The 27998-nt window shown below is 32.7% G+C and overlaps 3 protein-coding genes and 2 long non-coding RNA genes across 17 annotated transcripts; 3 read left to right on the top strand and 2 right to left on the bottom strand.

Moving 5' to 3' along the window:
* Nucleotides 1–2434: 2434 nt before the first annotated feature.
* LOC106666201 (DNA-directed RNA polymerase III subunit RPC5) lies at nt 2435–10053 on the top strand. Its single transcript, XM_014393218.2, has 9 exons — nt 2435–2702; nt 6903–7001; nt 7061–7203; nt 7268–7437; nt 7498–7673; nt 8787–8994; nt 9060–9244; nt 9308–9471; nt 9615–10053. The coding sequence occupies exons 1-9, from the start codon at nt 2664–2666 to the stop codon at nt 9934–9936; spliced, it is 1506 nt and encodes a 501-aa protein (XP_014248704.1). The 5' UTR covers nt 2435–2663; the 3' UTR covers nt 9937–10053.
* On the bottom strand, nt 2544–3835 carry LOC112127975. The gene is made up of 2 exons (XR_002910808.1): nt 2799–3835; nt 2544–2709 (listed from the first exon to the last, which is right to left on the bottom strand). It is a non-coding gene; the product is annotated as an uncharacterized LOC112127975 (long non-coding RNA).
* Nucleotides 10054–10885: 832 nt separating the features above from the next.
* Nucleotides 10886–14302, bottom strand: LOC106666202 (multiple inositol polyphosphate phosphatase 1-like). 3 transcript variants are annotated; one of them, XM_014393220.2, is made up of 10 exons: nt 14027–14302; nt 13487–13691; nt 13298–13429; nt 12485–12663; nt 12293–12409; nt 12080–12227; nt 11904–12004; nt 11473–11582; nt 11208–11414; nt 10886–11147 (listed from the first exon to the last, which is right to left on the bottom strand). In XM_014393220.2, the coding sequence occupies exons 2-10, from the start codon at nt 13653–13655 to the stop codon at nt 10919–10921; spliced, it is 1392 nt and encodes a 463-aa protein (XP_014248706.1). In that variant the 5' UTR covers nt 13656–13691; nt 14027–14302; the 3' UTR covers nt 10886–10918. The 3 variants fall into 3 exon arrangements, with proteins under 3 accessions (XP_014248706.1, XP_014248708.1, XP_014248707.1); XM_014393222.2 differs by having other exon boundaries at nt 13298–13437; XM_014393221.1 differs by lacking the exon at nt 14027–14302 and having other exon boundaries at nt 13487–13837.
* On the top strand, nt 13849–14296 carry LOC106666203. The gene is made up of 2 exons (XR_001340395.1): nt 13849–13956; nt 14019–14296. It is a non-coding gene; the product is annotated as an uncharacterized LOC106666203 (long non-coding RNA).
* Nucleotides 14303–16780: 2478 nt separating the features above from the next.
* LOC106666196 (serine/arginine-rich splicing factor 2) lies at nt 16781–27964 on the top strand. 11 transcript variants are annotated; one of them, XM_024229658.1, is made up of 6 exons: nt 16781–17240; nt 21062–21205; nt 23810–23950; nt 24126–24200; nt 25432–25501; nt 27848–27964. In XM_024229658.1, exons 1-4 carry the CDS (start codon nt 17059–17061, stop codon nt 24193–24195), a joined length of 537 nt encoding a protein of 178 aa, XP_024085426.1. In that variant the 5' UTR covers nt 16781–17058; the 3' UTR covers nt 24196–24200; nt 25432–25501; nt 27848–27964. The 11 variants fall into 11 exon arrangements, with proteins under 11 accessions (XP_024085426.1, XP_024085428.1, XP_014248696.1 ...); XM_024229656.1 differs by lacking the exon at nt 16781–17240 and adding an exon at nt 20600–20959 and having other exon boundaries at nt 27848–27963; XM_024229659.1 differs by lacking the exon at nt 16781–17240 and adding an exon at nt 20600–20959 and having other exon boundaries at nt 23813–23950; nt 27848–27962.
* The last annotated feature ends 34 nt before the right edge of the window (nt 27965–27998 follow it).

The raw sequence follows: 27998 nt of genomic DNA on the forward strand, positions 1-27998 counted from the left end.
TTGGATGTTTTATTATTGTAATTAATTAAAAATTTCTTTTCTTTTTTAATGAACTCTTTTCTTAACCCAATTTAATAATTTAAACACTTTTAAAAGTAAATTTCTGTTGAATAATTTTTTTTTTTACCCTCTCGGTTGAGTCTGACTTGCACTCACTAAAAAAAAACCTACCTAAGCCCGGCTATTTTCCCATCTGGACGTATTATGAGTATAACTTCAGGATGGAACCACTCACTAAGGCTTATAAGCCACCTCCAGATCTAGATTTATCACCTGTTCTGCCCAACCTCAAGTGATGGTACCACCTTATTTCGTACCAGTGCTGTCTTTTGAAGACCACCATCTCCGTCCAGCTGTTGAGAGACCTATTCACTATTCTGATGTGATCTGTCATGACTGTTTCAGTGAAGGTGTTCTGGTGCCCACCATTCACATTCAAAAGATGCGTGGAAGCATCATCCTGCGGGTAGTCACCAAAATTACACATCTTGCTGATGTACAAGCAGAAATATCTGTGTTCTGTCAGGAATTTGATGACAAGTTGTCCTCTCCGTGTCTTCACTTTGACCATACAATGAGGCCCCAAATAAGGCGAGTTGTTCTCCCACAAATGTCGGAGCCACCTTTCCTTTCATTTAGTTGAGGTATTCCTTTTGTCATTTTTATTGCCTCATCCATGTCAAGTGTAACCCCTGTGGCCATTGATCTATTTTCTATCCAGAACCATGGAGTCAATGGGATCACTCCAGGCAGTTGAGGTGGTGTCAATTGAATCATTAAAAAATGATCAATATAAATTGTATTAATATTTTAAAAAATAATGCTGTTATAATAGTACAATTAATATTAATTACATTTTTAGTTTAAAAGCATTTTTGTTTTTTATAATTCTCCGAATGATTTTCCTTTTGTTTAAACTTCTTTCCAATCTACAATCTGTTATTTTTCGTTAAATATTATAGTTGTTAGTTTGTTGCTGGGGCTTATGTTTAACTGCTTTTCTTTTTGTAGAGTGCCCAGCAGAGTTTATCTGCACTCTTGGGGCAAAACTTGATCAGTAAAAAATTTTCCAGGTTTGCGAGTTTAAATTTTAGATATTTTTATTTATTTATATTATTTGTTAACATTGTCCTTCTTTTTTTTATGCACTTTCCAATGTTTTAGAGATGCTGTGTCCTTATCAAAATTGTTCTTAAATGTTACATAAACATTTTTATTAAAAAAAGTTTATTTCAGGCCTACAAAAAGGAATTTTTCATGTTTAGAATTTGAAAAGTATAAATAGAATTATCCAAATGTTTCAAGGTGTCTAAAAAGGAACGTGCATCTAAAAGGAAGCGATTATGTCTTAATTAATTGTACACAGTCCATCAGGCCTAAAAACTTACTGCAATAAAAACTACAGATAATTTAGGTTTTACAGTAAATGATCATTGAATTACCCCAACACTAGATAAATCAAGTCCATAATTTTTCCACTTTATTGTATTGCAAATATAACGACTGACTTTTTTCTATTATATATCCTTTCAAAATGAATATGTTTTCAGTATTAGAAGTGGCAGTAATGGTTTGCAATGATGTTGAAGATATGTCAATCTGTGAACACAGTTAAGGTTGTTTTGCCCTGATGATGACCTTAAAATAGGTCAAAAACTTGACACTAGCAACTGAATTTCCATTCTTCTTCAAGACCATAACTTGATCCATTTGTAAAATGAATAGGTACTAGATCTCCAAAAAATGTCAAGAGTTAACAAAAAGAGTTAATTATTAGTCAAGCAATGTCTCTAACATTTATCCTATGAATTTTAATATTTTTAGTGCAAATTATATGGCATATTTATGAGTTTTTTTGAAATTGTTTTAGTGCACCATCATTTCATATTTGATAGTTTTTTAGTGCAAATTATATGGCATATTTATGAGTTTTTTTGAAATTGTTTTAGTGCACCATCATTTCATATTTGATAGTTTTTTAGTGCATATTATATGGCATATTTGTGGATTTTTATTGCATATTAAAATGCACGTGTTATAGATGATAGATATAGATTATGAAAAATGAATACGTTTTGAATTGATGTAATGTTTTATAATTTATGATATGAATTTATGCAATGAGCAGTTTTATATATGCACACACACACACACACACACACACACACACATATCTTAATTGAGCATATTCACTGTCACAATTTTTAACTTTGCTCCTTTATTGACAACATGATCTTGCATAAAATTAAGTTAATGCTATGTTTGATGTGAAATGCTACTTTTTCATATACTAATGAGTTTATGTTACGTTTTATGCATATTGTTGACTCTCCATCACTGCTTATTTCAACCATTTATTTTGATTATGAGTTTATATAAGTTTTTATTATAAGGAGTTTAATATATAAAATTGTAATATATTTTTTTTTAATTATTCCTTTCACCTATCGATACTTGTAAGTTATTTTGTTTCGATAATACATAGTGGGGATGACAGGTGATACCAGAGTTGTGGTCAAAGGGAGAAGCTTACGGTTTCATGGTTTCATCCATTTGGTGTTCGATTTTTGTTGACTAGGTTGAAGGTTAAGAAACGTGGAGTGATTACATTTTCATCTGCTCGATGACCGTGTGATCGGGGATTGTGCTGATGACCAACTGCTATGATGTCCGATGACGAAGACGATCCAGTAATCGATGAGGTATCTTCTGTAGAAAGGACAAATCTTTTAATTCTAATATGATGTATTTCTTTGCACATTCTTACGTCGTTTCAATTGGCAAAACTTTAATTTTACCTGACATTACTTGCATTGTTGAGAATGGTATCGTCTAATGCCAAATTTATGGCATGTTAGCCATGCTGCCCTGCATGGCACTCGTGCGTTACATACAACAAAGCAATGTGGTTGGTTTTGATTTTTAACAATTTCTTTTAGCTGGCATTTTTTTGGTTGTTCAGTTATTGAATCATAACACTTGTTTTTTTTACATTTATTAAAATTATAATTTACTTTATTTCTAACAGTGGTGAACTGTTGTTTTGAAATGACGTCAATAATTTCACCAGATAGAAGTATTAACAATTGTGAAGCTGAATGAGTAATGATTTGTCATTTTTATTAATTAATTATACTTTATGTACTACTTTCGGTCATGCATACCATTCTTTGCCGCATGGTACTCATGCATTGCATACTAAACAAAAACAACAAAACAATGTGATTGATTTAATTAAAACTTTGTTCTTGCATTTTTTCAGCATCATTGTTGATTATAGTGCATGTTGTTTCAAGTAATTAGCTTAACTTCGAAGTGTTGTGAACCAACCTTAAACTTTACCTTCCATAAGGCAATAAGTAATTAAAAAACTGTAAATTTTAATAGAGGAAGTAGGTCTGGAGGGTCAAAAAAGGCGGGCAAGGTGGCTATGTCCCAACCTCCAGATCTGACCACTGCAATCTTGCCCTTTGATTAAACAGTATGATTAAAAGAAAGTACCAGCATCAATGGGCCAGGTAGACTGAGAATTTTCAGTCATATAAAGTGTCGATAGGTGGCCTTCAGAGAAGAGGGGATGGGCCATGCAAGGTTGACACTTGGACATTTACTTTTAACCCAAAGCCCACATATATCCGACATGTAGGGATAGGGATTAAAAAGGCAGCTGCAAGGCCTTCTGCTCCTCGACTTGGGAAGATCTATTGTGCTCCCCTGTTTCTTATAACCCACTGGACAGCTTCAGGTTGTAAATCAACCTCCATGACCTTGCTGGCAGCTCCTTAGTGTAGTATCTTGCTTGTGGTTTTTCCTATTCTAGGTGCATGAACCTGCACCTACATAGACCTTCACAGAAATATAAATGTGTTCTGCGGTCTCTTCCTCTTCCTGGCAGTATCTGCATAGTGTTTTTTCTGTCTGTACTCCTATCCAGTGCATGTGCTTTCTTAAGTGGCAGTGCCCTGTCAGGAGTTCAACCATAATCCTGCTTCGGTTGCGGTTGTCTTCCAGTAATTCCTTTGTATGTTTTGCAGATGGTCCTTCTATGAATCTCTTGGCGTGCCTAATGCCTGTGGTATTGTTCTACCAGGTTTTGGACTCATTAAGTATCCATTTTAAGATGTATCATCTTTTGTGGCAAGATGCTAAGCCACACTAGGGTTCAGGACCTAGAGAGTCCATATTGGCTCCCTCTTTTGCCAACATGTTAACCTTTGCCTCTTATGCCCTGAGAGCCTAGGGACCCATGCCAGCGTCAGATCATTAGTGCCACTGACTTCCGTCAGGGCTTCAATGCAGTTCGAAACACTCTTTCCTTTCACCTCGTATGAGGCTAGGACCTTTAGTGCTACCTGACAGTATGAGAAGATGGCTATTTTTCACCCTTTTTTTTCCCCTGACGCAGTGTTCAATTGCTATGATTTCAGACTGGAAAACTGTAACATCTAGGTTTACCATCAGTTCGGTCTTTGGATTCATCCCGAAGACTCCAGCTCCTGTGCCCTTGTCGATTTTGGAACCATCAGTGTACCAGTAGGGATTTGCCCGTTCTGGTATCAGTGCCTTGTACTTTTTAATAAAATTTTATTTTGGAGTAGTGGCATTGATTGGCATGCCTAATAGTCCGGCATGTAGAGAAAGATTGGTTGATGTTTCCCGTAAAATTGTATGGTGAAATTACTTTGCCTGCCGGAGCAGCGGTGTATTGAGCCAAAGGTCGTGGGTTCGAATCCTGCTTGTGACTCTAACTTTTTCATCTCAACCAAGACCTTACATAAAAAGAATAATTAATTGAAATAAGTAATTTGGTCAATTAGACCATTAAAACAAATGGATTAATTAATTAATTATTAATTTATGATTTTATATTTTAAAATGTTAGAAATTATTTTATTATTTAGTAGACACATTATCTCATAAAGCATTATCCCACATCATTCAGACTTAAGAGTTCATCAAAATAGTACATAATACCAAAGAAAGCCAGAGATCCTTAAATTTCTCATTAAGTGATAGAGTCTTAAACACGTGTTTTTGCGGACTGCAGTGGCTGAGTGGTTAGGAAGAGTGACTCGTATTTGCCACACTATTTGCGGTTCGAATCCCAGCAGAGCCCATGGCTTTTTAATTGATAATGGTATGAAAAACTATGATAAAGCAGTTTGACATCTCATCCTCAACACACAACAGTTAGTTGGACGTTAAGCCCTCCTGTATGACAGGAATTACTTTACATATTTACTTATGATGTAATTTTGTCGTTACCAATAATTTTTTTGTTCTGTGCTGGTCTGCCAGATACATTTTGATAATTTGCCATTGTCAATGCTGAGTCTGACACACTGAAATTCATACTTAACCACCTCTGATGTTGGCAAAATGCTAAAAGTTTATGACAGATCAAAATGATTGGTAACAACCGAATTGCGTTTTCACTTGGAGAAATCTCACAATTTTTAAATTTCTTGTAGTTTATTCATTTTCGACTGTTCTGGTTAACCAAAATGCAACTAACAGATCGGAACAGTGAAGGTGGGCAGACCAAAATGTTCAGTAACAACCAAATTATGTGTTCACCCTGCAGACCACAGGAGGTCTCACACTCATCAGGTTTTAATTCAAAAAATTAAAAAAATTTAAGTAAATCGTTCCAAAGAACAGGTGATTTTAATCCTCTTAAATCAGGAGAAACCAGAACTTACTGTGTAAGAAAAATAAAATTTAAAGATGTAAAATAGCAATTTCCAATTTATAGAAATAATTCGGCATACAAGAAGGCAATGTGAGTACTTTTCTAATAAAGAAATACCTGTACTTTTTCTATTGCTTTGAATCTTTGATATCCCCAAGATTCAAAGATTAATCAGATTATCTTTTAAGATAATTTTCAAGCATAAGTTAACTATTATTTTGATTTATTTTATAATTATTACCTGGTTTAAAGGAAATTCCTTTTAAAATATTTCTCTTCCAGAAATGTCTTAAAAACTACGCCTCCTTATTCGGCTTAAAAATTACAGAATAATTAATTTATGTAAAATTAGTGGCCAATTAGGGTAAATTCTAAGGCTACTTTTTCATGTATGAATTGATCATATCTCTTTTTTATGTAAGATAGAATATATTATTATTAATGTAAATATAACATTAGATTGATAATAATATTGTGAGAGTGAAGCTAGTTTCTGCCTGAGCAAGGTGATCAACCGTGTAATTTAATCGTTACTGATCATTTGGTTGTACTATTCTTGCTAGTTCAGTCAAACAGAATGATTTAGAAAGAACGAAATCCAATGGACTAATCATATTGTTTTTAGAGCGTTTTAATCTTTATAAACCATAGTCCAGTTTATCAAATTATGCAATGCGGGCCTATTCTATGTAGATTTAATGTTTTATACATAAATACTTTGATAAATAAAAGCGATGCATAAATTCCCCCCTCTAGCATACTTTTCAGTTTGAATTCAAAAGAGACAATAAAACATTGGTGAAAAGCTGAAGCTAATTAAAACATAAACATTATAAACAGGAATGAAATCTCCATGTGCTTTCTGTAATTTAGTCATTACTGATCACACTTGAAGATGGTCAAATGTCCAAACATGTCTGACAGACCAACCCAAACGAGGATAATCAGACTGAAAGATCAATAATGACCAAATTACAGGGATGAAATATTAGAAAACCTTCACTACCATGTAAAGAATCCCAAGTCAAGTACATAAATAAAGTTGATGAATCTAATTTTACATTTGATTGAAATTTGACTTATTGATGTAGAGATAAATAAATTAGGATGTACATAACAAAGATTTAACCTAAGCATCTCATTTTAATTAATTATTCCTTAAATCTTTTGTCATATATTTTGCATAAATAATTAAGGAAATTTTTTGTAGATACCTGTATTTTTAACCCATGATCTTTCGGAAAATCTGTTTGTATATCAGTATCCAGTACAACCAGCTGCTTCTGTTGGGAAATACAATGTGATCAAAGTAAGATATTTTTGGTTTTAAATTTCTAAAAGACGCTAAATATTGGTTAATGTTTTTAGAGCCAGATCAAACCTGAGAATCAAGAAGTTGTCTTGGAGGTATCTTTGGACACCCAAAATGCTAACTATGACAAAGCCCAAGGCGAACACTTGGCTCAGATTGTTGACAAAGATAAACCAGCTTCGTCAAGGACTTACCCTATGTAAGTGGATCGTAGTTATTGACTCTTTTTAAGGTTTTAATTTATTTATGTTTTTTGATTGCAGGAAGATTATGGACAAAATAAAATTAGAGTCGAAAAAAGCCAATATAAATAGGGATAACTTTGCAATCGGTGTTATGAATAGAAGGCAATTAATTTTATCCCCGATCAGAGGTATAGTCTCTATGTTTCCAACCTTCTCGCATAAGTCAAATCAAGAGTCTGACCAAAAAGGCGAGTACAAAAATAAATAGATTTATAAAAGTGGAAATCTGACTACCAATTTGCTTATAGAAGACGAAACAAAAAACAAAGAAGAGGCAAGACTGGTCCATGTACAGTTTGCACAAGTGGAAACGGAAAAATCCAAAAAAGCACGAGAATCCAGTTACAATTACTACTGCGAAAAAGCCAGTAACGAGCCATGGTATTCAACAAAATATCATGAAGATGAATCACCATTGGCAAAAGTAATTGATAAAGTTTTGATTTTTTTTTCTTTTTTCTCACGCCTACATTCTTGTACATTATATGTCCAAAATAGTCAACAATCGCTTATGTAAATTTTGTATTCATATAAATTCTATTATAATACAGGGTGTCCTTTTTAGATGGCCCAGCTGAATTTATCTGGAACCAATGATGCTATAAAAAAAAAGTGTTTAATATTTTTTAGTTTAGTTTAAATTTTTACCTTTTTTGGAGAAATTGTACTTAGGGTACTTCAGACCAAGTTCAACTTCACAATTTCAAATATGACCGTATACATCCTGACACTAAATGTGACGAATAGGTATTATTGTAAAATTTATTTACTTCCAGGAATTAAGAGAATTTGCTCTCGTAATGTTTGTTTGCTAAACAATGACAGAATGTAAACAATAAAGGCAATTAATGTTTACTTCAGTGAAGAAGCCAATTTTTGGAATTAACAACGAAACAAACTAAATGCGTTTTTTCAAACTTTTGGCCATAATTTTGTCAACTATTGACAAATTTAAAATCCAATTGCGCCATTGTTTTCAGTGCAAAAACTCCTTTAAAATGCTCTGTCAAGATGTATTGGGTCGTATGAAATTTTGAAGTTGAACTGAGCCTGAGGTACCCTGTATAATTTTTCTTCAAAAAAAAGGTAAACATTTGAAACAAATACACGACACGCAAGAATGGCACAATTACACAGAAGACAAACACTTTGAGCCCTGAAGATGATCTCAATAAAGATCGAAACGTTGGCACAATAAAGAAAATGTTTTTCTGAAACCTACATCACACCAGACCGCATCTCACGATTTCTGAATAATTATCGACTAATGGTCACTAATCACCATACTTTGAAACAAAGTTAAAAAATATTAAACACCTATTTTTTGTGTTTTGAAGGTCATTGGTTCAAGAGAAATTCAGCTAGGCCATCTAAAAAGGACAAACTGTATAATATTTAAAATTAGGGAGAACAGTAAAATAAAGAAATCAATAACAAAAAGTTGTGATTTAGATAAATTAGAATAATAAGGGAATTGAAATAGGACATTTGTGTCATGTTGCGGGTCAATTTAATTATTTATGTTTTTACATGTTAGTTTGAGCGAGAAAGGTTATGTTGTGTGGGTACACAGAGAAAATTCGAAACTCCAATGGAACTTTCTTGTGAGAGTTATTTAGATAACCTTCTTCCTAAAGAAGTCGAGACTAACCAAGACATACCAGAGTTACCTGACCATTTGACATCAATCAATAGTCTAAAGGAACTTAGTGAGCAAGATCAAGTTAGGAAAGTTCTAGATCAAGGTAAGTTAATTACATAATAATTTTACAATAGAAGTTATATTAAGCTTATTTATTTTTATTTTCAGTGAAAGTAACTGGTGCAATTCAATTAAGCTGGTTGCTTTCCATGGATTTAGACAAAGTGGTTCAATGCCTCCAAACATGTGCTGTTTTGGTGCTTGGCAATTGGGTCCTCCGGAGTGACTTGCTCTACAGAGGCCCTAAGAATGGGATTCCCCAAGAGGTCATGGCAAACTCACGAGATTATATCGTATGTCAGTGAATTTATGTGTATCTAGAAGTATGAAAAATAATATATATTTTTCTTTTATAGCTGCATGAATTTCATCAAGGTAGAACCTTGGAACGTAAAAACCTTGGAAGTGTAATTGCTTTACCATTTGAAGAAGTTAAAGAAATCATGAGCCAAGTTGGTGTTCTTAAGCGCAACAAACTGTGGCAGTTCAGGCTTCAACCTGATGGGGAATTTATGAAAAGGTAACATTCCAAAATGTATTGTACATAAATGGATAATTTGTTATTAATTTAACCAGGCCCTACTGTATATCTTTTATATTTAGTAACATTCATTTTTTTTTTAAATTCAATATATTGTGATTTTATTTAATAAAAATATTTAGGTACCCTGATGTAGTTGAACAGCAGAACCTTCTATGGAAGGTGCGAATGAGAGACATAGAAGAACACTTTGGTTTTATTACACCTGGTCAAGCTGCACCTCAGAATCAAAGGCGGCGGAACAATTCTGAATCGTCAACAACATCTACAACTCAAGCGTCTCCACATAGTGCATCGAGGCGGAGGAAGAATTCGTCTGTCAGTTCGGATGATTCCTCTGAGCCGACTGCAGCTCCTCGGCGGAGAAACAGGAAAAAGAATGAATCCAAAAGTGCAATTATCATGCCAACAGATATTAAGATTAAAGAGGAACCCCCATCATGACAAAAAAAGCAAATGGTTGTAAATTAACAACGGGCAAATTTAATCTCCTGGATACATTTAATTGGACCTTTTTTATACATTGTTATTTGTTTGTGAAGGGATTAACCTTAGATTCACTTTTAATTTTTATTAAATTCCCCCAATTTATTCTAGTCAAATGAATTTTTAAAGGCTGGAACTCTAAATCCCTAGGTTATACTCAACTGCTTATTTATTTGTTTTGTTAAAAGTGAATTGATGTTTTATTTTGTGCTCTTAAATGTCCAGGGGTTTAATTTTTGAAATATGTCTCAGATTGTGGAAATTTGGTGGGCGATCATAAATTAAGTAAACCGTTCATTTTTGTGGCCATTCCATTTTTAAAATAACAAGAGAACATTTTATAATTGGTATGAAGAGGACTGAACAAGTGCTGATCATGTGTACATAAATGTAAATTTTGCTTGGAATTTATTTATTCAGTTTATCAAAATTTTCTTTTAAATTTTTATTTCATTTTTGTGTATACAATATTTGAATTATATATTAATCAAATGGTTGGTGATATTTGTAAATTGCCTATTTATAATTAATTGTAAAAAAACAAATTATTTTTAAGCATAACATTTATTTGTAGAATTGTCCTGTTTTTGTAGGACTTTTCAATTGTATTTTGTCAGTTGACAAAATAAAACCGACTTTAATTTATATTTTGTACAATTTATAAATACCTTTATCTTTTACTCATTTAAATGTTAATAAAAAAGGATTTTTTTTATAAAGGAGCTTTTGTTTATTACTTGGAATATAACTTTATAAATAAATAAAAACAATATAATGCTCTTATTTATGCAATTTGCCATTATATATTATAATACTTACTCTTTTTAAGTTTTACAATATGTACTGTCAAATTCAAAATTGAGTTAGTTGCAAACTGGCATAACATCATAAAACACAATCTCGTACATCGTGATAAAATTTGATATTTTATTATGTGTTGTCACCAAATTATTTTAAACATTACGAGTAAAGTCACAAAGAAATGGACATGCGTGTTGTGACCAATACTGTTAAGCTGATGAGAACAAAAGTCAAAATTACATGACAAAGGGTCAATGATGTCTTCATATTCATCTCGTAGAACATCCCAATCACATTTTGTCGAGTTGCAAGTTGAGTATAGGACTTTGTAATTGTTGAGAATGAAAGTCACCTTGTAATTCTGGCACCTAGATGAAATACCAAAATCGATGAAATTTGCAATCATGCCTAACAATATTGACACTCACTTGTGCAAAACGACTTGGAGATTAGCTGAAAATGGCACCATCAAAGATGAATTCCACATTCGGTCTTCTCGAACGTCAACATTCCTTGCAGTTAAAATTGTCGAGTCCCAAGCGATACCCAGTGCAGTCAGGACAAACCGTAAAGTATTACTATGTGCGAACAATACTGTCACTTGTGGGTCGTCGGGTGTATGCTTTGTTATTTCCCTTTTAAAAGATTTCCTTCAATGTACTACTCAAAGCTTTATATTATTGTGTAAATTACCCCAATATTTGGAATAAGTTTTTTATCGCTGGACAACCAAGTCTTGGTGCATACGTACTGCCAAAACCCATAGTGTAATAGCTGTTTATATCTTCGTCATTTTGAAATATCTGAAATTGTGATATGTAATGACAATAACTTAGTTATCATATTGTAACAATAATAATTGTTATAATTATTTTACTTTTCTATATGAAATGTATTATCTAATGCTGTAATCTGTACAATGAACATTCAGTCGTTCACTGAACATTTGAGCAGTAATATGTTATATTTGTTTGGATTTGAATAAATTTATGCTTTCCCAACTGTGATGGAACTTTCCACATTCAAACCCAAACAAATCTGAAAAATCCAACAATAAAAATAATAAGAATCAAGAAATAATTGTTTGTTATATTTCTGTTGGGTATGATTAATTGAAATATAACCTTGAAATGGCGTTTTTCAAATACTGCACACCACGGTGAAATCTTGCCAAGATATGCGCCTGTTTCAAAACTGCAAAGTTTATACATTTGGAAGACAACATCTGAAACAGATTTATAACTTTAATATCAGTACATTTACGGTTTTTATTTATTTATTTTATTTTTTTTTTTTATACCAAAATTGAGATCGTAGGAGTAGCCAAGGCGATGGCTGACTTCTTTCAGCATCTCTTTTATCTCCATTTGAGCTTTGTACATCCGTGATTCTTTTAGGTTCTCAGGAGATGTTAAGAAATCTTTGTATTTTGGGCACGATTGATCTACCTGGAATGTAACAATCGAGGCGAAACGTACCAAATATTATCAGAAATAAAAATAAGACCACTCACAGAAAGTGCGGAAAACTCTCCAAGATTTATAACCCTCGCTGTTGACCCTGCAAGCCTCATCCCATCAAGAAAAACCTGAGCAGTTTGTTTTGCTGGGTTTTGGCTGCTATATGCATACTTTGAAAGAAAAAAAACTGATCAAGTTACAGACCATAAGTTAATACAACATAAATTGTTATTAAATTTATATACCATTACTGTAGCAGGGACACTCATATTTTTAAACACTTTTGGGTACATTTTCACCAAATCTTTGCCAATCTCTGTTGTCTCTGACATTCCAACCTTGTTCAACATATTTTCATTTGTGATATCCAATACTGGATACCAACTTTCAAGTGCATCAAGATCTCTGGGGCATAGTGAACCTCCTGCAATCGTTAAAATAAAGATTATGTAGAAAAAACTATAGAAAAAAATAGATATTCATTTGAATTAATTCAGTTTAACTAAATACAGCACCTTGTACAAAGAGCAAGCAATTTAGAATGTGAGATTATTTTTTTTTATTGAACTCTGCAGACAGATGAAATGGAGGGTTTGAAGAATTATTCACCTCTGATTTTCCTGAACTGCCTCAATCTTTCAGTTGCAATTAAACATCAGATAAGCAGACCAGAACAACAGAAATGACCAAACTACAAGAAATTTAGCGATTGTGAGATTTCTCTGTGTGGTCTGAAGGTGATGGACCTATATTTTGGTCATTACCAGTCATTTTTGGTCTGCCTATATCTGCTGGGTTGGTCTATCAGATGTGTTTTGCCATTGTGCTACCATCAGTGGTGGCTAGTGTGGTTTTCAGTAGGTCAAACCCAGCAATACAGCAAAACATATCTTACAGTGGGGATATCAATGACCAAATTACAAATTTAGAGTTAATACAAAAAAAAAACAATTAAACAAAATTGAGTGTAGTGGTTCATATATTAATTTTGTATTTGTTCAGACAAAAAATAAATGTTATAAAATGTAACAAATGATTAAAAAAACATTTTATCTTACTAGCTTTAGTTCTATGATTGCTGAGAATCACGTCTTTCATTTCATTCATTTTCTCCCACATCTTAAAATCAGATTTTCTTGGGTAATGTGAACCGACCCGTACTAATGTCCAAATCGCCTTTACTTCACACTCTGTAAAACTTATTTTATTTCTTTGAATAATCTAACATTTCTATGTACAGGCTCTACCTGGCAAGAGATTATGTTCAACTTTTCCTCGTGTTGTCTCATATATTGTGTTAGACCCAAAGAGCATGTTTGGGTTTAGATCTTCAGATAGGCAGTAGTGCCTTTGAGCCTGTACCATTCTTATGAGAAGTAAATTGGATACCAACAATATAAATGGAAAGAGCAACATGGTACCAAATTGTAGGGAAAACGTTTGGAATTTATCCTGAAATATGTATGTGCATGGTGTACATTATTAGGTAAAAATAATTTTTAATTTTCAAACAAACATTTATTTGTTTAATTGTAAACATGAATAGATTTGTACGCTATGTGGATAGCATGGTGTTATATTTTGTTATTTGAACAATCAGTTTTTCAACATATGGTTTAAATTACATAAAAGCACATGAATTAATTCCATTGAAAATATTTTATCCAAAATTATGAAGAACTGGGTTTATTAGAATCTTAAGCTGCTTATTACTGAGGTAACAATATTTTTACGTAATTTTACATGCCTACTTTAATTGAGATAGAATTATAATTTTAGGGACTCACTATGATTTGCGTTCCTGCTACCTTCTCGTATATCAATGCATGCTCGAAATTTCTCCATGGAAGTGGCCTAAGGATTTTTGTTCAATAACACAACAAACACATATGCCATGGGAAATGATGGACTGTTATTTTTGCATGGCACTGTAGAATGGCAAAGGGATGCTTGTTTGAATTTAGTTGCTGAAATCTATGCTACAGTAATACAAAAAAGATATAATGTGAATCACATTTATTCATAAAATACTTCAAATATATTAACATATGATCATATTATGCAGTTTTATATTAATTACACTGTCATCCTTGGAAAAACCTAGACTGAACATAAAATAAAATTTCCAATCTTGCTCGATCCAGTAGATCTCTCGCAAAACAACCATGTCTTGTCTGAAGTTCTGAAATGTGGTAGGCAGGTCATCTTTATTGTAAGTCAGCATCAGAAAGTCTTCATCTTACAGTATTCATGCACTGACCAGTTGTGCACACATCATGGATATCACTTTGTGGCATGACAGCAAACACTACTAGCCCTTCCTCAAGTGACAAGAGAAATTCAATCTTTCTGTGTCATATAAATCCACAGCATGACTAAACCTTACTATACAATAAAACATTACAAAAATAATTTAAAAAATATCAAATAGATAGATTACAGTTGGTGCCTGCCCTTTACAATCTGTGTGCTGTGACCAGTATTGGGCTATTGTGCATCTCCATTCTTGTTTAGAGCTCCTCATTAAGCTTAAGGCTTTTTACCAGATCCCAAAGCTTTTTCATGTGTTCATTTCAAATTCCTCTCCCGGGAGTAAGAATATTAGGCTTTGCGCTAATAGAGGACATATTCTGATGTCTTTTCTTCTTCCTTGCAATATCTGAACAGGCTTGTTTCTGCCACAATATGTATGCCTTGGGAGTCTGCAGTGTCCAGGTAGCAGCCCTCCTAGATTTAGTAGTATTGCTCTTGTCACCGATGGTCTTTTGATGAACTTTTTTACGTGCTTCTGTCCTTGGCTACATTTTCCATTTAGCAGCCCAGCTATTCCTAACAGTCCTAACACATCCTAGTTTTAGTAGTTCTGCCCTTAGTTTCTGGGAAGGTCTTTAAATGAACTTTTTGCATGCCACTGTACTTGGCTACATTAACCATTGCCTGATTGATCTATGTTGTTAGAAGTTTGGTATGTCACAAAAGAGTTCAGAGCCAATCATCGAACTTTCATTGGCCAAGACCAACTGTTGCCACCAGCGTTATGCAGTACCTTCGAGATGTCAATATTTACACTTTAAGAAGGCCAGACTACATCCTTGATTTGAACCATGTTGGGACAAGCTCTTGCATTTGGTAAAATAAAGAATTAACACTTACAACTTAAGCTGAGCTGAAAGTTACATTAATTGAGATTTGGGATAGAATTCCTCAAGGAGGTTAAAGGTTTAAATATTTATTAATTTATATGGGAAAATATACCCGGTTAAGTTTTCTGAGAGTTTAAAATATTTATAAGTAATAAGTAATAATTGAAACATAAATAGTAATGGTCGTCGAGAATCCAATCCGATTACACGACATAAATAGTAATATTAATTTAACAATAATTACAAATATGGACATATTTAACATAACAAACACAAATAAAATATTGTAAGTATTATGACATAATACTTATGTGTATAAAAATGTAAAATAAGTGAGAAGGAATGATAAAAATTAACAGTAATATATAAATAAATAAAAAGGAAATAATAAGGAATGATAAAAGTATGATGAAAACAACAAAATATACAAACAAATCAAACACAATTACCGTGATCAATATTTAAAAAAAAAAAATGTTTAAATCGACTCAAGGAAAGGAAAAAAGTGTCACGATGTAAAGGAAGTTTATTACGAGTTTCCACTAAATTTTAAATAATTTGTATTATAATTAAATTTTGTAAATAATGTGTGGTGAGTAGTGACCATTAGTCGATAATTATTCAGAAATCGTGAGATGCGGTCTGGTGTGATGTAGGTTTCAGAAAAACATTTTTTTTTATCGTGCCAACGTTTCGATCTTTATTGAGATCATCTTCAGGGCTCAAAGTGTTTGTCTTCTGTGTAATTGTGCGTGTCATGTTGAGAGACTCTTTTTATTTTTTAATTCATTTTTTGTTTTATTTTCATACTAACTAAATCTTTAAATAAATATAAAATAATTTTTTATATTTTTATTTAAATAATTATAAAAAATATTGGCGTTAATATTACTGAAAAAGCAAGACCATAAAAAGTATCAAAATTTCAAAATGCGACACATTTTTTGTGGAGTAGTGTGGTTGTTGATGTATCTCTTTTCCAGGTTAATTAGTTTGAACTGTAACTAAATGCAGACAGATTCAGAAAGGATTTTGTGAAATATTTTGAGTTCGTCTGCGAATGGGAGTATGTGCGTTTCATTAAGGGCAGATGTCTTTGACATACCATTGTCAATGAAAATGTTAAATAGAGAGGGGCTGAAGTGTGATCCCTGAGGGACAGTGTTATACCACATATAGTTTGAAACATTTGATAACTTGTAAGAAAATGTTTTTAAGTAGTAATATTATGAAATGATGATGATTCCTGCTAAGAGGTTGCTAAATTTATAATCTGCTGTATGAAATATATAATTATTGTATGGATTTTCTTATTCGTGACGTCAGTTTTTGTAATTGATTTTACTGTTTTCTTTCCTAATCGATGCTGATCAAAGCAATGTCCATGCTCGATTTCCCATCGAGTTTTAGAGGGCTAATCAAAACTTGCTCCTGTGAGGATTCTAACAGGCAATAAGGAGTTTCCTTTGTCACTGTTTTGTCGTTAATCGCCTTTTCCAGCTCAGAACGTGTCCCGAGTGTGAAATGAGCTAAAAGACAAACGGCCAAATTGAAAAAAATACGACTTTCTTTTTGTGGGACCGGTGGCCGGTGCTCTTGATGGGCTAGAGGGTTCGATCGGGTCTACCTTACAACCCTCTCAATCCCGGTGGCCGACCTTTTTTTCACGTATAATTATGAGTTATGGTAGGAACACGGCCAGGCTCGAAGCTATGATTTCCCTTAAAGTCGGCAACATAACCTACCGGACGACTTGTGACGACCTAAAGCTCATCTTCGGCAAGTACGGTCACGTTGGAGACGTCTACATACCTAAAGACAGATTCACCAGAGAAAGCAGGGGATTCGCATTTGTCAGGTAAATCTGACGGTTAACATAACATACGACATTAATAGGTGAAACTGCTACGTATCAGGTGGTTGTTAGTAAAACGTTGCCAATAATTATTTTTTTAAATTAAACACATACAAAGAAGTAATATCCCTAAATATCAATTACAATGGTACATAAGGAAGCTTCGTACCTTCCAAGCCGGACATTTATAGTTACTAAGCAATTAGCTCTGGTAGCTTTCACACGGAATGTCTCTTCACTGAACTAATACCTTGACAGCAGTTGTCAACACCCCTCCTTCTGTACTGATGCAGGCCGATTTCTCCAGGCTTTGTCTGCTGTAATTTTAAACCAATTAAAAGGCCTGACAGGATTGCAGTCAATATGTTAAAATTGTTATTTAAAAACTAAATTGTTTTCATACCAAAGAGGTAGGCATGCATGTTGTCAGAAGTCATTATAACCTGGGTTTGCACATAGATTCTTTCTAGTATTGGCCACTTAAAAAAATGTTAATTTCTTATAGGTAATGTAAGAAAAGGAACTTTTGTGTAATTCATGAATTTCAAAAGTATAATGGCCAGTAGGGCTAGTCGTGGGTTGAAATGCAATTCGCCTTGCCATGGGTCAATTCAAAAATAAATTATTTAATTCACAATGCCATAGGAGTCACAGGCTTAGGCTATTTTCCTGTGTAAGTCCAGAAACGGACGTATGAACATTCAGCCTTAGACTTTTGAAGGCTTAGGCTATTAGGGAGGAAGACTAAGGGAGGGATGATAGTCAAGTTATCACACTTTGATCTGGTGGATGCAGTGCACAAGATTACAAGGAAGAAATGTGTCATGCATGTCTGTTTCACCTGGGTTCACTTTGTATGAAAGTAGTTCACAACCAAAAAAATTTTTTCTTACTGGCAATGCAAAAAAAAAAAAAAAAAAGAATTTTTGGGCGATATATGAAATCTAAAAATACAATGGCAAGTAGGACTAAGAAGCTATACTATTCATGGGTTGAGATTCGTTTTGCCATTAAGTCAAGAAATCAAGTATTTCACTCATAATTCAGTCACAGACACAGGGTACAATGGAAGGGGAATAAGGGAGGGATGATGATAGTCAACTTATACTAGAAAATATGTAAAATAATTTAAGGTAATGAAATAGCTAAAGGGTAAAACTAAGCGTAGAGCTGTAGTTGATAGGCCGTTGGATGCACTGGTGATAGTGTTGTGGCTCTTTTAAGTGGCTCACTGACAATTTCACTACTCCGGAGATTCTCATGAAAACTTTAGTCTTATTATAAATAATTAAAAAAAAAAAAAACCAACTTCGCAGTGGAAAAAGTACCTTGTAAATTAAGTTAGATTGTTTTTTAATGGTTTGAACTTTAAAGATGCCAGGCTGCTATCATCATTAGAAGAAATTTATCTTTAGATTTATAGGACTAGAATTTATAGAAATATTTCTGTGTCAGATGAAATGTTTATTTTATTTTAAAGATCTCATTTGTTTTATCATACCAGTATCTTTTCACTCAGTAGGCTATCTTCTCTGTTGTTAGCATTTAAACAAGGTTTCTTTTAACAAGGTTTTTCTTTAATGAAAAGATAACGAGCTTTTACATGTATTTGTAGAAAAAGCATAAATCTTGTTATCAATGATTTAATTAGAACAACGTTTCATTCTTGATTTATAGGACTAGAATGAGAGGAAAGTAATATCCTATAAGAAAGTATAGTTGTGATTTGAATGAGATTGTTATTTATTTATTTTAATTATTTTAAAGATCTCATTTTTTTCTATCGTCTCCCATGGGTTGGAGAGTTGTCATTCCAATCAGTGGGCAATAATGTTCCCTGTTGTGAGCATGAGATCTGCTCATCTTTGTGGCAATTATAAATTAAAAATAAATTCATGATAGGATCATTCAACAGTCGTAATCGTAATGATGTAGTGATGGAGGTTGTTGTCAAAAGTGACAACAAGCAAATACAAGAAATGATAAATGTTAACTAATTAATTTTTTTAAAGATATTTAACAACACAATTAATCCATATTTACATAGTGGTCATAATTGACCATATTAATTATTCCATTTAATTATTCTTTTTATCTAAGGCTTTTGGTTGAGATGAAAAATTAGTGCCACGAGTGGGATTTGAACCCATGACCTTTGGCTCAATACGACACTGCTTTAACCACTTGAGCTATCATTACTTCGATCCCCCTCGGAATCCAACTCTTCATCTCAACCTTCATCCTTTTGAAGTTCCCTCTTTTTGCAATTATTAAATTAATCTATATTTGCTTAGTGGTAATAATTGGTCATATTTATTGCAACAATTAATTATACTTTTTATGTAAGGTTTTTGGTGTCCGAGGGTATCAAAGTCACGATAGCTCAAGTGGTTGGAGCAGCGGTGTATTGAGCCGATTTGGGTTTGAATCCTGCTTGTGAGACTAATTTTTCATCTCAACCAAAAACCTTAGATAAAAAGAATAATCTTTCATAATGTTCGATATCGATCAAATATTAATGTACAATATTTTTCATAACAATTTTCTTTCATTTACTTGGTCTTAACAGGTTTTTAACACCCAACCTTCACAATTTTGATGATTTAAATACAGTTGAAAAATGATTTAATTTGGTTGAAAAAAGAGTTTAAATTGGCTGAAAAATGCTAAAAAGAAAAAAAAGAGTTTTTACAAGTATTTATAGAAAAAGCATAAATCTTTTTGTCAGTGATTTAATTAGATAAATGTTTCATTCTTTAATTTATAGGACTAGAATAAGACAAAATTAACATCTATAGTCTCCTATTACTAATTTTTTGACAAAAAGTAATATCGATTTTTTAAAAAATAATAATATTTTGTTCTATCTTCTCTCAAGAGTTGGAGAGCTAAGTATTTTTTCTATCAATAGACAATGATGCTCCCTGCTGCAAACAATCTGCTCAATATAGTTGATAATTATAATTTAAAAATGTTTATTTTTTTTTTTAATAATACACGTTTTTATAAAAATAAAGTTTGCTATAACAATTTTAGCCAGTTTTTAGATGGATATTTGTGAATGCCTTAAGGCGATAAATTGTATTGATAACTTTATAACTGGGTATTTCCACCTGATGTTCTTTGAAGTAAAAAAGAACTTTTAAAAGTATTTATAGAAAAAGCAGAAATCTTGTTGTCAGTGATTGAATAAAGCGTTTTTTGAAGGGTAAAAATATAAGAACTTTGTAGAGGAAAGAATAATTGTCTTATAAATTGATGTTGTGTTATTCCATGGTTTGAACTTTAAAATATGCCGGGCCGCTCACTGCGATTGTCGTAAGAGTTTATCTTTAGAGTTCCCCCCACTTGAAAACTTTAGTTGTTAGAAAGTCCAGTTGGGGAGCCCGGAACCCAAGCTTCCGCCATCTTAGAAGTTCACTCCAACGTACAGTCGACTCCGTTCCACTGCTCGTTTCGTCTGAACCGGGTCGAGAGGAGAATCTGTGAGTTCTTAAAGTTAACGACCACTTTTGGAGGCGGCTCTTAAAACGTGCAGAGATGAGTTACGGACGGCCACCGCCGCGCATCGACGGCATGGTTTCGCTCAAAGTCGACAACCTGACGTACCGCACTACGCCTGACGACCTGAGGCGTGTTTTCGAAAGATGCGGTGAAGTCGGAGACATTTACATACCCAGGGACAGGTTCACGAGGGAAAGCCGGGGTTTCGCTTTTGTACGGTCAGTCCCATACCAACGCCCACTCGAAAAAAATATCAAGACTTTTAACCTTGTCGTTCGACGCCTTTTTTTCATCTTGGCTAACAAAATTTTTCACCGCAGGTTTTATGACAAAAGGGATGCCGAGGACGCGTTGGACGCGATGGACGGCCGCATGCTGGATGGAAGGGAGCTGAGGGTACAAATGGCGAGGTACGGACGTCCCAGTTCGCCGTACCGCCGTGGAGGAAGATCCAACCGTCGAAGGTATATTTTCTTAAAAGCCGTATCGTTTTATAAAGTATTTATATTTAACCGGATTCGATGTTTGGCTTTGAGCCAGCAAGTCCTGTCTGGTCTGGTCAACAGCTAACTAAAAAAAAAAAAATTAAATTGGGCATGGTTTCATGCTTGCAACAACACCACGTCCTTATTCTTAGTGGCACATTTTACTGAATAGTGTAACATTATGTAAGGACGATAAATTATCTTTAAAACAAATATGGTAAAACATTTGACTGTCATGCCATTTTCATTTAGTTAAACTGGAGTAGAAAGTTTGCCCAAACATTTCAATTTTTTAATCTGTCGGGCGCAATGTGCTTGATGGGCACACATTGAAAAAATAAAATAAACACCTAATTAAGTTGATTCATACAACTGCCAAGTTAAGCCATCATTATTAGGGATGTCAAAAAAGAAAAAAAAATTGGGGGGAAAAATATGTATTTGATATAAAAATTAATCGAGCCAATTTTATTGAAATGTTTGACCTACTATCAAATACAGCTAATAAAGTAAAATTCAAAAATTATAAAGAAAAAATATATTGTTTTGGATGTTTATGGACCTGCAGCAAATTAAGTTTGAGTGATAAGATATTTAGAGATCATATGGAGTAAAAACAACTTTTTGAGCAGTGCTGAGCATTCGGTGGATTTTTAATCATTTATTTATTTTTTTAGCATTTATTTTTAATCTTGTCAGGTAATCAGGTACATCGTACAAAAAGCCATATCCTCAATTAATACTAGGAAAACTAATCCTTGAGTAAATAATTCAATACGAGTAGAAACTAGATTGAGATTGTTTTTTATAGTTTTATAGTTAGAAAATAGTTTTAAAACGTTCACAGTATTAAAATCTATTTAATCATCTTCACCATATTTGCATGAGAGTAAGCAAATAAGTCTCGCCTTTTATTGCAATTGTCATTTGTCAACCTTTTCAAATCAAAATATTTTCACAAAGAAGATATGTCTGACTGTTTTTTTCTCCTCATTGCATAATCTACAAATTGAATCATTATTGAGTATACCCAAGTTGTGTAGATGTGCTTTCTCAGGTGACAGTGACAGGTTAATAGTCGTATCATCCACTGAGTCCGGCTCTCTCCATTTGTTGCAGTGAATTTGGCAGTCTCGGCAAGGGTTGTTTTAACACAAGTTTACCTCTAGAGTTAATCCAATTCTCTTTTTGATTTGTTTGGATCCAATCTGTGATGGAGGATTCTGTATTAGCTTTTGTTAACCCAAGAATAGTTTCAGGGCTTACAGTCACGCAGACCTCTTGGGCCTGTTTTTTTTTTTTTTCTGACACCCAAAATTTCTTCATTTCCTAGCACCAAAGATATCAGGTTGATGTGTTTCCCCAGGTTTTGGAGATTTTGGATGCATTCACTGGCTAGTTTCGATGTTATTTTTTTACATGCTAATGCTTTAATAGCTGTTTGGCTATCCAATCTTATGAGGATTTTATTTTGCCTGTGTAACCTCTTTTAAGATTGTATAGGGCACAAGCATTGATTTATTTCTGTTCATAAGGCCGAAGTGTACTTCCCAAATGAGTTTGATCGCTCATATTTTGAACTTGAACAAAAACACCCGAACCAGTTCCTTCGTTTGTTTTGGAGTCATCTGTATACCATATCATTGTATGTGTTTCTCTCCTTCTTCATCTGAGTTTCTCTACTTCATAGTCTGTTGAGACTTTATAGGATCATGTAAAGAATGTTTCCGGGGTCATATAGTGAGTCCCCATTTCTAAGAATGGGTATCTCTGATTTTATTAATTAAGTGGTGAGCCTGAATTGTTGAATTTCCATCCAATTTGCTTGTTTTTGGAGCCTAAATGAGCTTTTCTTAACTTCTCCTTGTTTGTCTGTTTCCAGTGGAGGTTTAACAAAGTTTTTAGTACTGTTATACATAGGTTTGTATCCTCTCAGCCACCACCTCTCTTACTTACCTAATACTTCTGAGACAGTGCTCAGAGAAATGCGATCAGGACAATCAGTAATGGGCCTATAGCCTTCTGTTCACTCGAACAATTAAGTACCCCTACCCCTACCACCACGTTATCATATGCTAGAGAGACTGGGCAAAGAAAGGAAAATATAGATACAGATACAATTTAGACATTACTTCAACATTTTTTTTATGTTTCTGCATTATTCTTTTATTGGATGTGCACTGCCATGCTGAATACTATTATTAATTTATTAATTGGAAAATTTCTTATTTGTAATTTTTGCCCATTCCGGTCTGTATTTCCAACTGTTTTGTTCTGTAAGATTCATTGTAAGATTGCTAAACTGAAAATGGCAAAGTAAGCTAGGAAAGTCCAATCAAGATGATTGAAAACAACTTGAAAACAAAAGCAATACCTTCTAAACCAAAAGCGTTTTACAGAACTTAAAACATAGAAAGTAAAATCTCGCCATTCTAAACCATTCTTTTTCTTAGTTCTATTGAATACTTAGAAGTAATTTTGTCAACTTTGTGATGAACGTTAACTATTTGGGGAATGCAATTGCACTTGGTGCATTTTTTTCAGCCAAAACGCAGGTTAACCTGTTTGAAAATTTTGTTCTAGAAGGAGGTCCAGAAGTAGGTCAAGATCACGCTCTCGTTCACGAAGGCGTTCTTACTCTAGATCACGCTCTCGTTCGAGGTCCGACAGCAAGAGCTCAAGGGGGAGGTCACGATCACATTCCAGATCACGTTCTAGATCCAGGTAGTTACAGATTATTTTAAAAAAAAGCTCAAAATTGAAAAAATGACTTAAATTTTGAATATACCGATTATTATTTTAATGGATTATAATGTCTCTAATGATATTTCCTCTCTTAGAAAATTATCGGGTACTAGTTTTCAAATGGACCCTGCAATACTTGAAAATTAATAATTAGTTGTTCCTTACAGTACAAACAAGAAAGCAAGATAAGAGAGATCACTAGGCGTTGTGAACACGGAAACTAGTACCCGTAAGTTATACCTATTGTTAACTTTTCCCCTTTCTGTGGGCTGCTTCTTCTTTTTAATTACATTTGCTTATTTATTATTTTTTAAAGCTTTTTATTGGTTACTTTTTAATGATTTAACTGTATTTATACATTTTATGGTAGGTGATATATTACAAACAATGGAATTTAAGATGAAAAGATTTGTTACAGTTCAAATAAAATACGATTATTTTAATCTTTTCTTCTTTCGTTTCAGCAACATTTATAAATTTGATTTAAATAATAAAATAGCTAAGCTTACCTTTCAAATATATTTTACAGTTTGACAAGTCTTGAGTATGTTGCATTTTAATGGATAACTATTTGTTTTGTCATTTTACAGTAACACAACTGGTGGCAATAATTGTAAATTTTATCAATGTACAATACAACTTATGAAAATTATGCTTGTTGGCTCTGATTTGCCTTTTTAAAAATTTCGAAGTTTTTCCTAAACCGTTTTTCAAAGTTGCACAGAATATTTTTTTTCTTTTTTCTTCAATTTTTAATATTTATGTTTACATTATGCATGTAGTAGTCTTAACTAAAAGACTGCATTAATTATTTCAATTAATTAACCTTTTTATATAATGTGGTGTTTTTAAATAGGGTTTTGGTTAAAATGAAAAAGTGGGTGTATTTGAACTTACAACCTTTAGCTCAATATGCTGCTGCTCTAACCACATGAATGAGCTATTGTGACTTCATTCCACTTGTACACCAACTCCTTATCTTGACCTTTTTAATTGTTCCCTCTTTTTGCTCTATTTTCAAATCAGGATTTGACTTTTACAATTTGACAATTTATGATATGAAGGAAAATAATTATTTCTTTCAGTATAAACCATATATGTTTAGTAGACATAACTGACTGTATTAATTATTTCAATTGATTATATTTTTTTATCTAAGGTCTTGGTTGAGACGAAAAAGTTTAATTGAAAATATGGCAAAAAGAAGGGAAAATTCTAGAATGTAGGTTGAAGTGAGGAGTCTAAGTGGATTGAAGACACGATAGCTCAAGTGGTCAAAGCAGTTGCTTATTAAGCTGAAGGTCGTGGGTTCCAATCCTGATTGTGTCACTAACTTTTTCATCTCAATGAAGACCTTTTTATATAAAAAAATTTTATATAAAAATTTAATATTTATTTGCTCTACAAAATTTATGGTTTTTCTTGTTCTGTTATTAATGAGAAATTGTTATTCCTTACAGATAAAAGGATCCTATCATCATTGATTTTATTATGAAATAAACGTGATGCCTGTTTTAATATTTGCTTAAGGTGAGTGTCTGAGTGTTTAAACAATAATTTACTCTTTTTTTCTCCCCTCAAGAAGAAACATATACTTAAAACCTTGTACTTGCAAGTTACCTTGCAGGAAATTTGTTTTAATATACTTAGTTAAATACTTTTATACATACACAACACTTGCAAATAAAAGGTGCACACTACTTTAAATCAGAACTTTTCCCCCTTGTCCTTTTGAAAAATAAAAATGAACCAATGACTTTGACTTAAGAAATCATCAAAGTGTGTTTTCCATTTTTATAATTGGTTTCAGAATGTCATTTCTGAATTCCCAATTTGTTTGGTTTTTAAAGAAAATCTTTTCATTTCCCTACAAGACAGTTAAACCTTGCAGAACATAATTTTTTTCCCGACACATAAACGTACTCGTATTTGTTTGCGCAGTACAAGATACACAACACAACATTCATATTTACCAAGTTGGCTTAACTATCGGTATGTTCTGTATTCTTTATTTAATACATAAAATAATTAGTAAACTTTAGATCCCTCAGATAGTTAAGCTTACTAACAAAGTGTATTTTTTTTAATGTATCATAACTTAGTAGGTTCATTAAGCCTTTGTGTGCTGTTAATAAATTTGTTGTTTGCTTTTTTTTAAATCACTAAAATAGTTATCTTTAATAGTGTTTTTTTGTTAAAACATTATTTTAGTTTTATTTATTTTATTTTTTTATTTTGTAAGCCAAACAAAAACCTTTTTGTTATTATTATAATAATTTTTTCCCAAACAAACAATATGTATTTTTATTGGGCTGGATGAATTGACTAACATATATATTTTGGGGAACAGGCAAGTGAGGTGTAATGATGAGAGAGAGAGAGAGAAAGGGAGAGGCGGGGGCTTTGAAAAGTGCAGACAGAGAGTTGTAACCGACAAGCAGACTCAGTGTAGAAAGCAGTTGATATTACGACTTCCTGTCCGTTTGCTGTTTCCTGTCCGCAGAACCAGAGTTGCTGTCCAGTATTGAACCGGTTTTAAATTCATTAAAAAGAGAGAAAAAAATAAAGAAAAAACGTCTCTTTAAAAAATAAGAACGAGAGGAGAGAGATTGAGAGAGAGGGAGAGAGAGCGAGTGAAGGCAATTAATAAAACAAACAAACAAAATTATTATAATCATTTGGATTTTTTATTAACTTAATTTTAAATGTTTCATTTGTTTTTGGGGCCATGAAAAATTTGACATCGGGCATTTTTTTATGCTCCTAGAAGAAAATTTGGGGTCATTTCAATATTTTGCTGCAATTACTTTTACTTTCTTTCTACAGTCATTTAATTGACCTGCTTTGCCAGACACATTTAAGGTAAGGAAAATTGCAAAAATTCTTTTGGTGAAATTGTAGTAAGACAGTTTGATGGTAGAAAGAAACTAAAAGTGCACTGATCGAGAATGGCACTTCTAGGAGCTAGGCGATTTCCATCTTGCATTTCTGATCAACCATATCTCACTCTCACCGGTTTACTTTTTCTATCTTTTCGCTCTATTAAAAATTAAAAAAAAAAACTTCTTTTATATTAAGGGTTGGGCGATTAATAAAACCTTTATTGTTACTAGCGCAATATTTTAAAAGCAGTAGAGTGCCAGTGCTAAAAAAAAAATTTACCACACTAAATTTGTATGATAAATTTTATTTTATTTTTCAAAACAATATTTTTATATAGGTATTAATAAAAAAATGAGTAACATAATTTTAAAAAATGGGGAATCAAATATCTTTCAAAAATATACATTTATTAGATAAGTGTCTGCATGTTTGATTTTTTATATTTGCTATTAGCATTACTGTTTGTTGATTATTAGTGGTAAATGTGGTAAACTAATGTTTATTAGTTTATTATAAAACCCTTGTTGCTGTTTGTTATCCTATCTATAAGATTCTTTTGGCATCAAATCAGATCAACAAAATGTAAGTAAATAAAATCAAACTGTTTCAACTATTTAAAAATAAATAAATGCTGGTACCTGGTACTCTACTACGTTTACAGTTTTAAATGTATTTTGGGTAGTTATTAATTTCTTCAACTTTTGGTTTCTTTTTTTTCCGCCCCTAAACATGACCTCTGCTATCACAGTAATGCTCCCAGATAGAATACAACTTATTGGATAAATTTTGTTCTTAATCACAATTTCAGATTTTGCTGTTTTAACAGAATGGTATGTTGTCTAAAATATTGATATCTCACATGTCCTTAACGCTTTATTTTGAAGTATTAAATGAAAAATTTCATTTAAAAGATTCTTCTTATTCAATGACAGTAACAACAACATATTTAGCATAACATATTTTATTAATTTGAAGTGTTTTCTCTTTTTTCAGATCTCTTGGACTTCACATTCTTTATTAGTCTTCAATATTTTGGTATTGTAAACAAAAAACTTTTTGACTTGGCTACCATATTACAAAAAATAATATCCTTATACCATATAATGATAATAAATGTCTTTTTATTTAAGTAAAATAACAATTT

This window comes from Cimex lectularius, unplaced genomic scaffold (assembly GCF_000648675.2).
Source record: "Cimex lectularius strain Harlan isolate CLEC.00 unplaced genomic scaffold, Clec_2.1 scaffold5, whole genome shotgun sequence".
Taxonomy (NCBI): Eukaryota; Metazoa; Arthropoda; class Insecta; order Hemiptera; family Cimicidae; genus Cimex; species Cimex lectularius.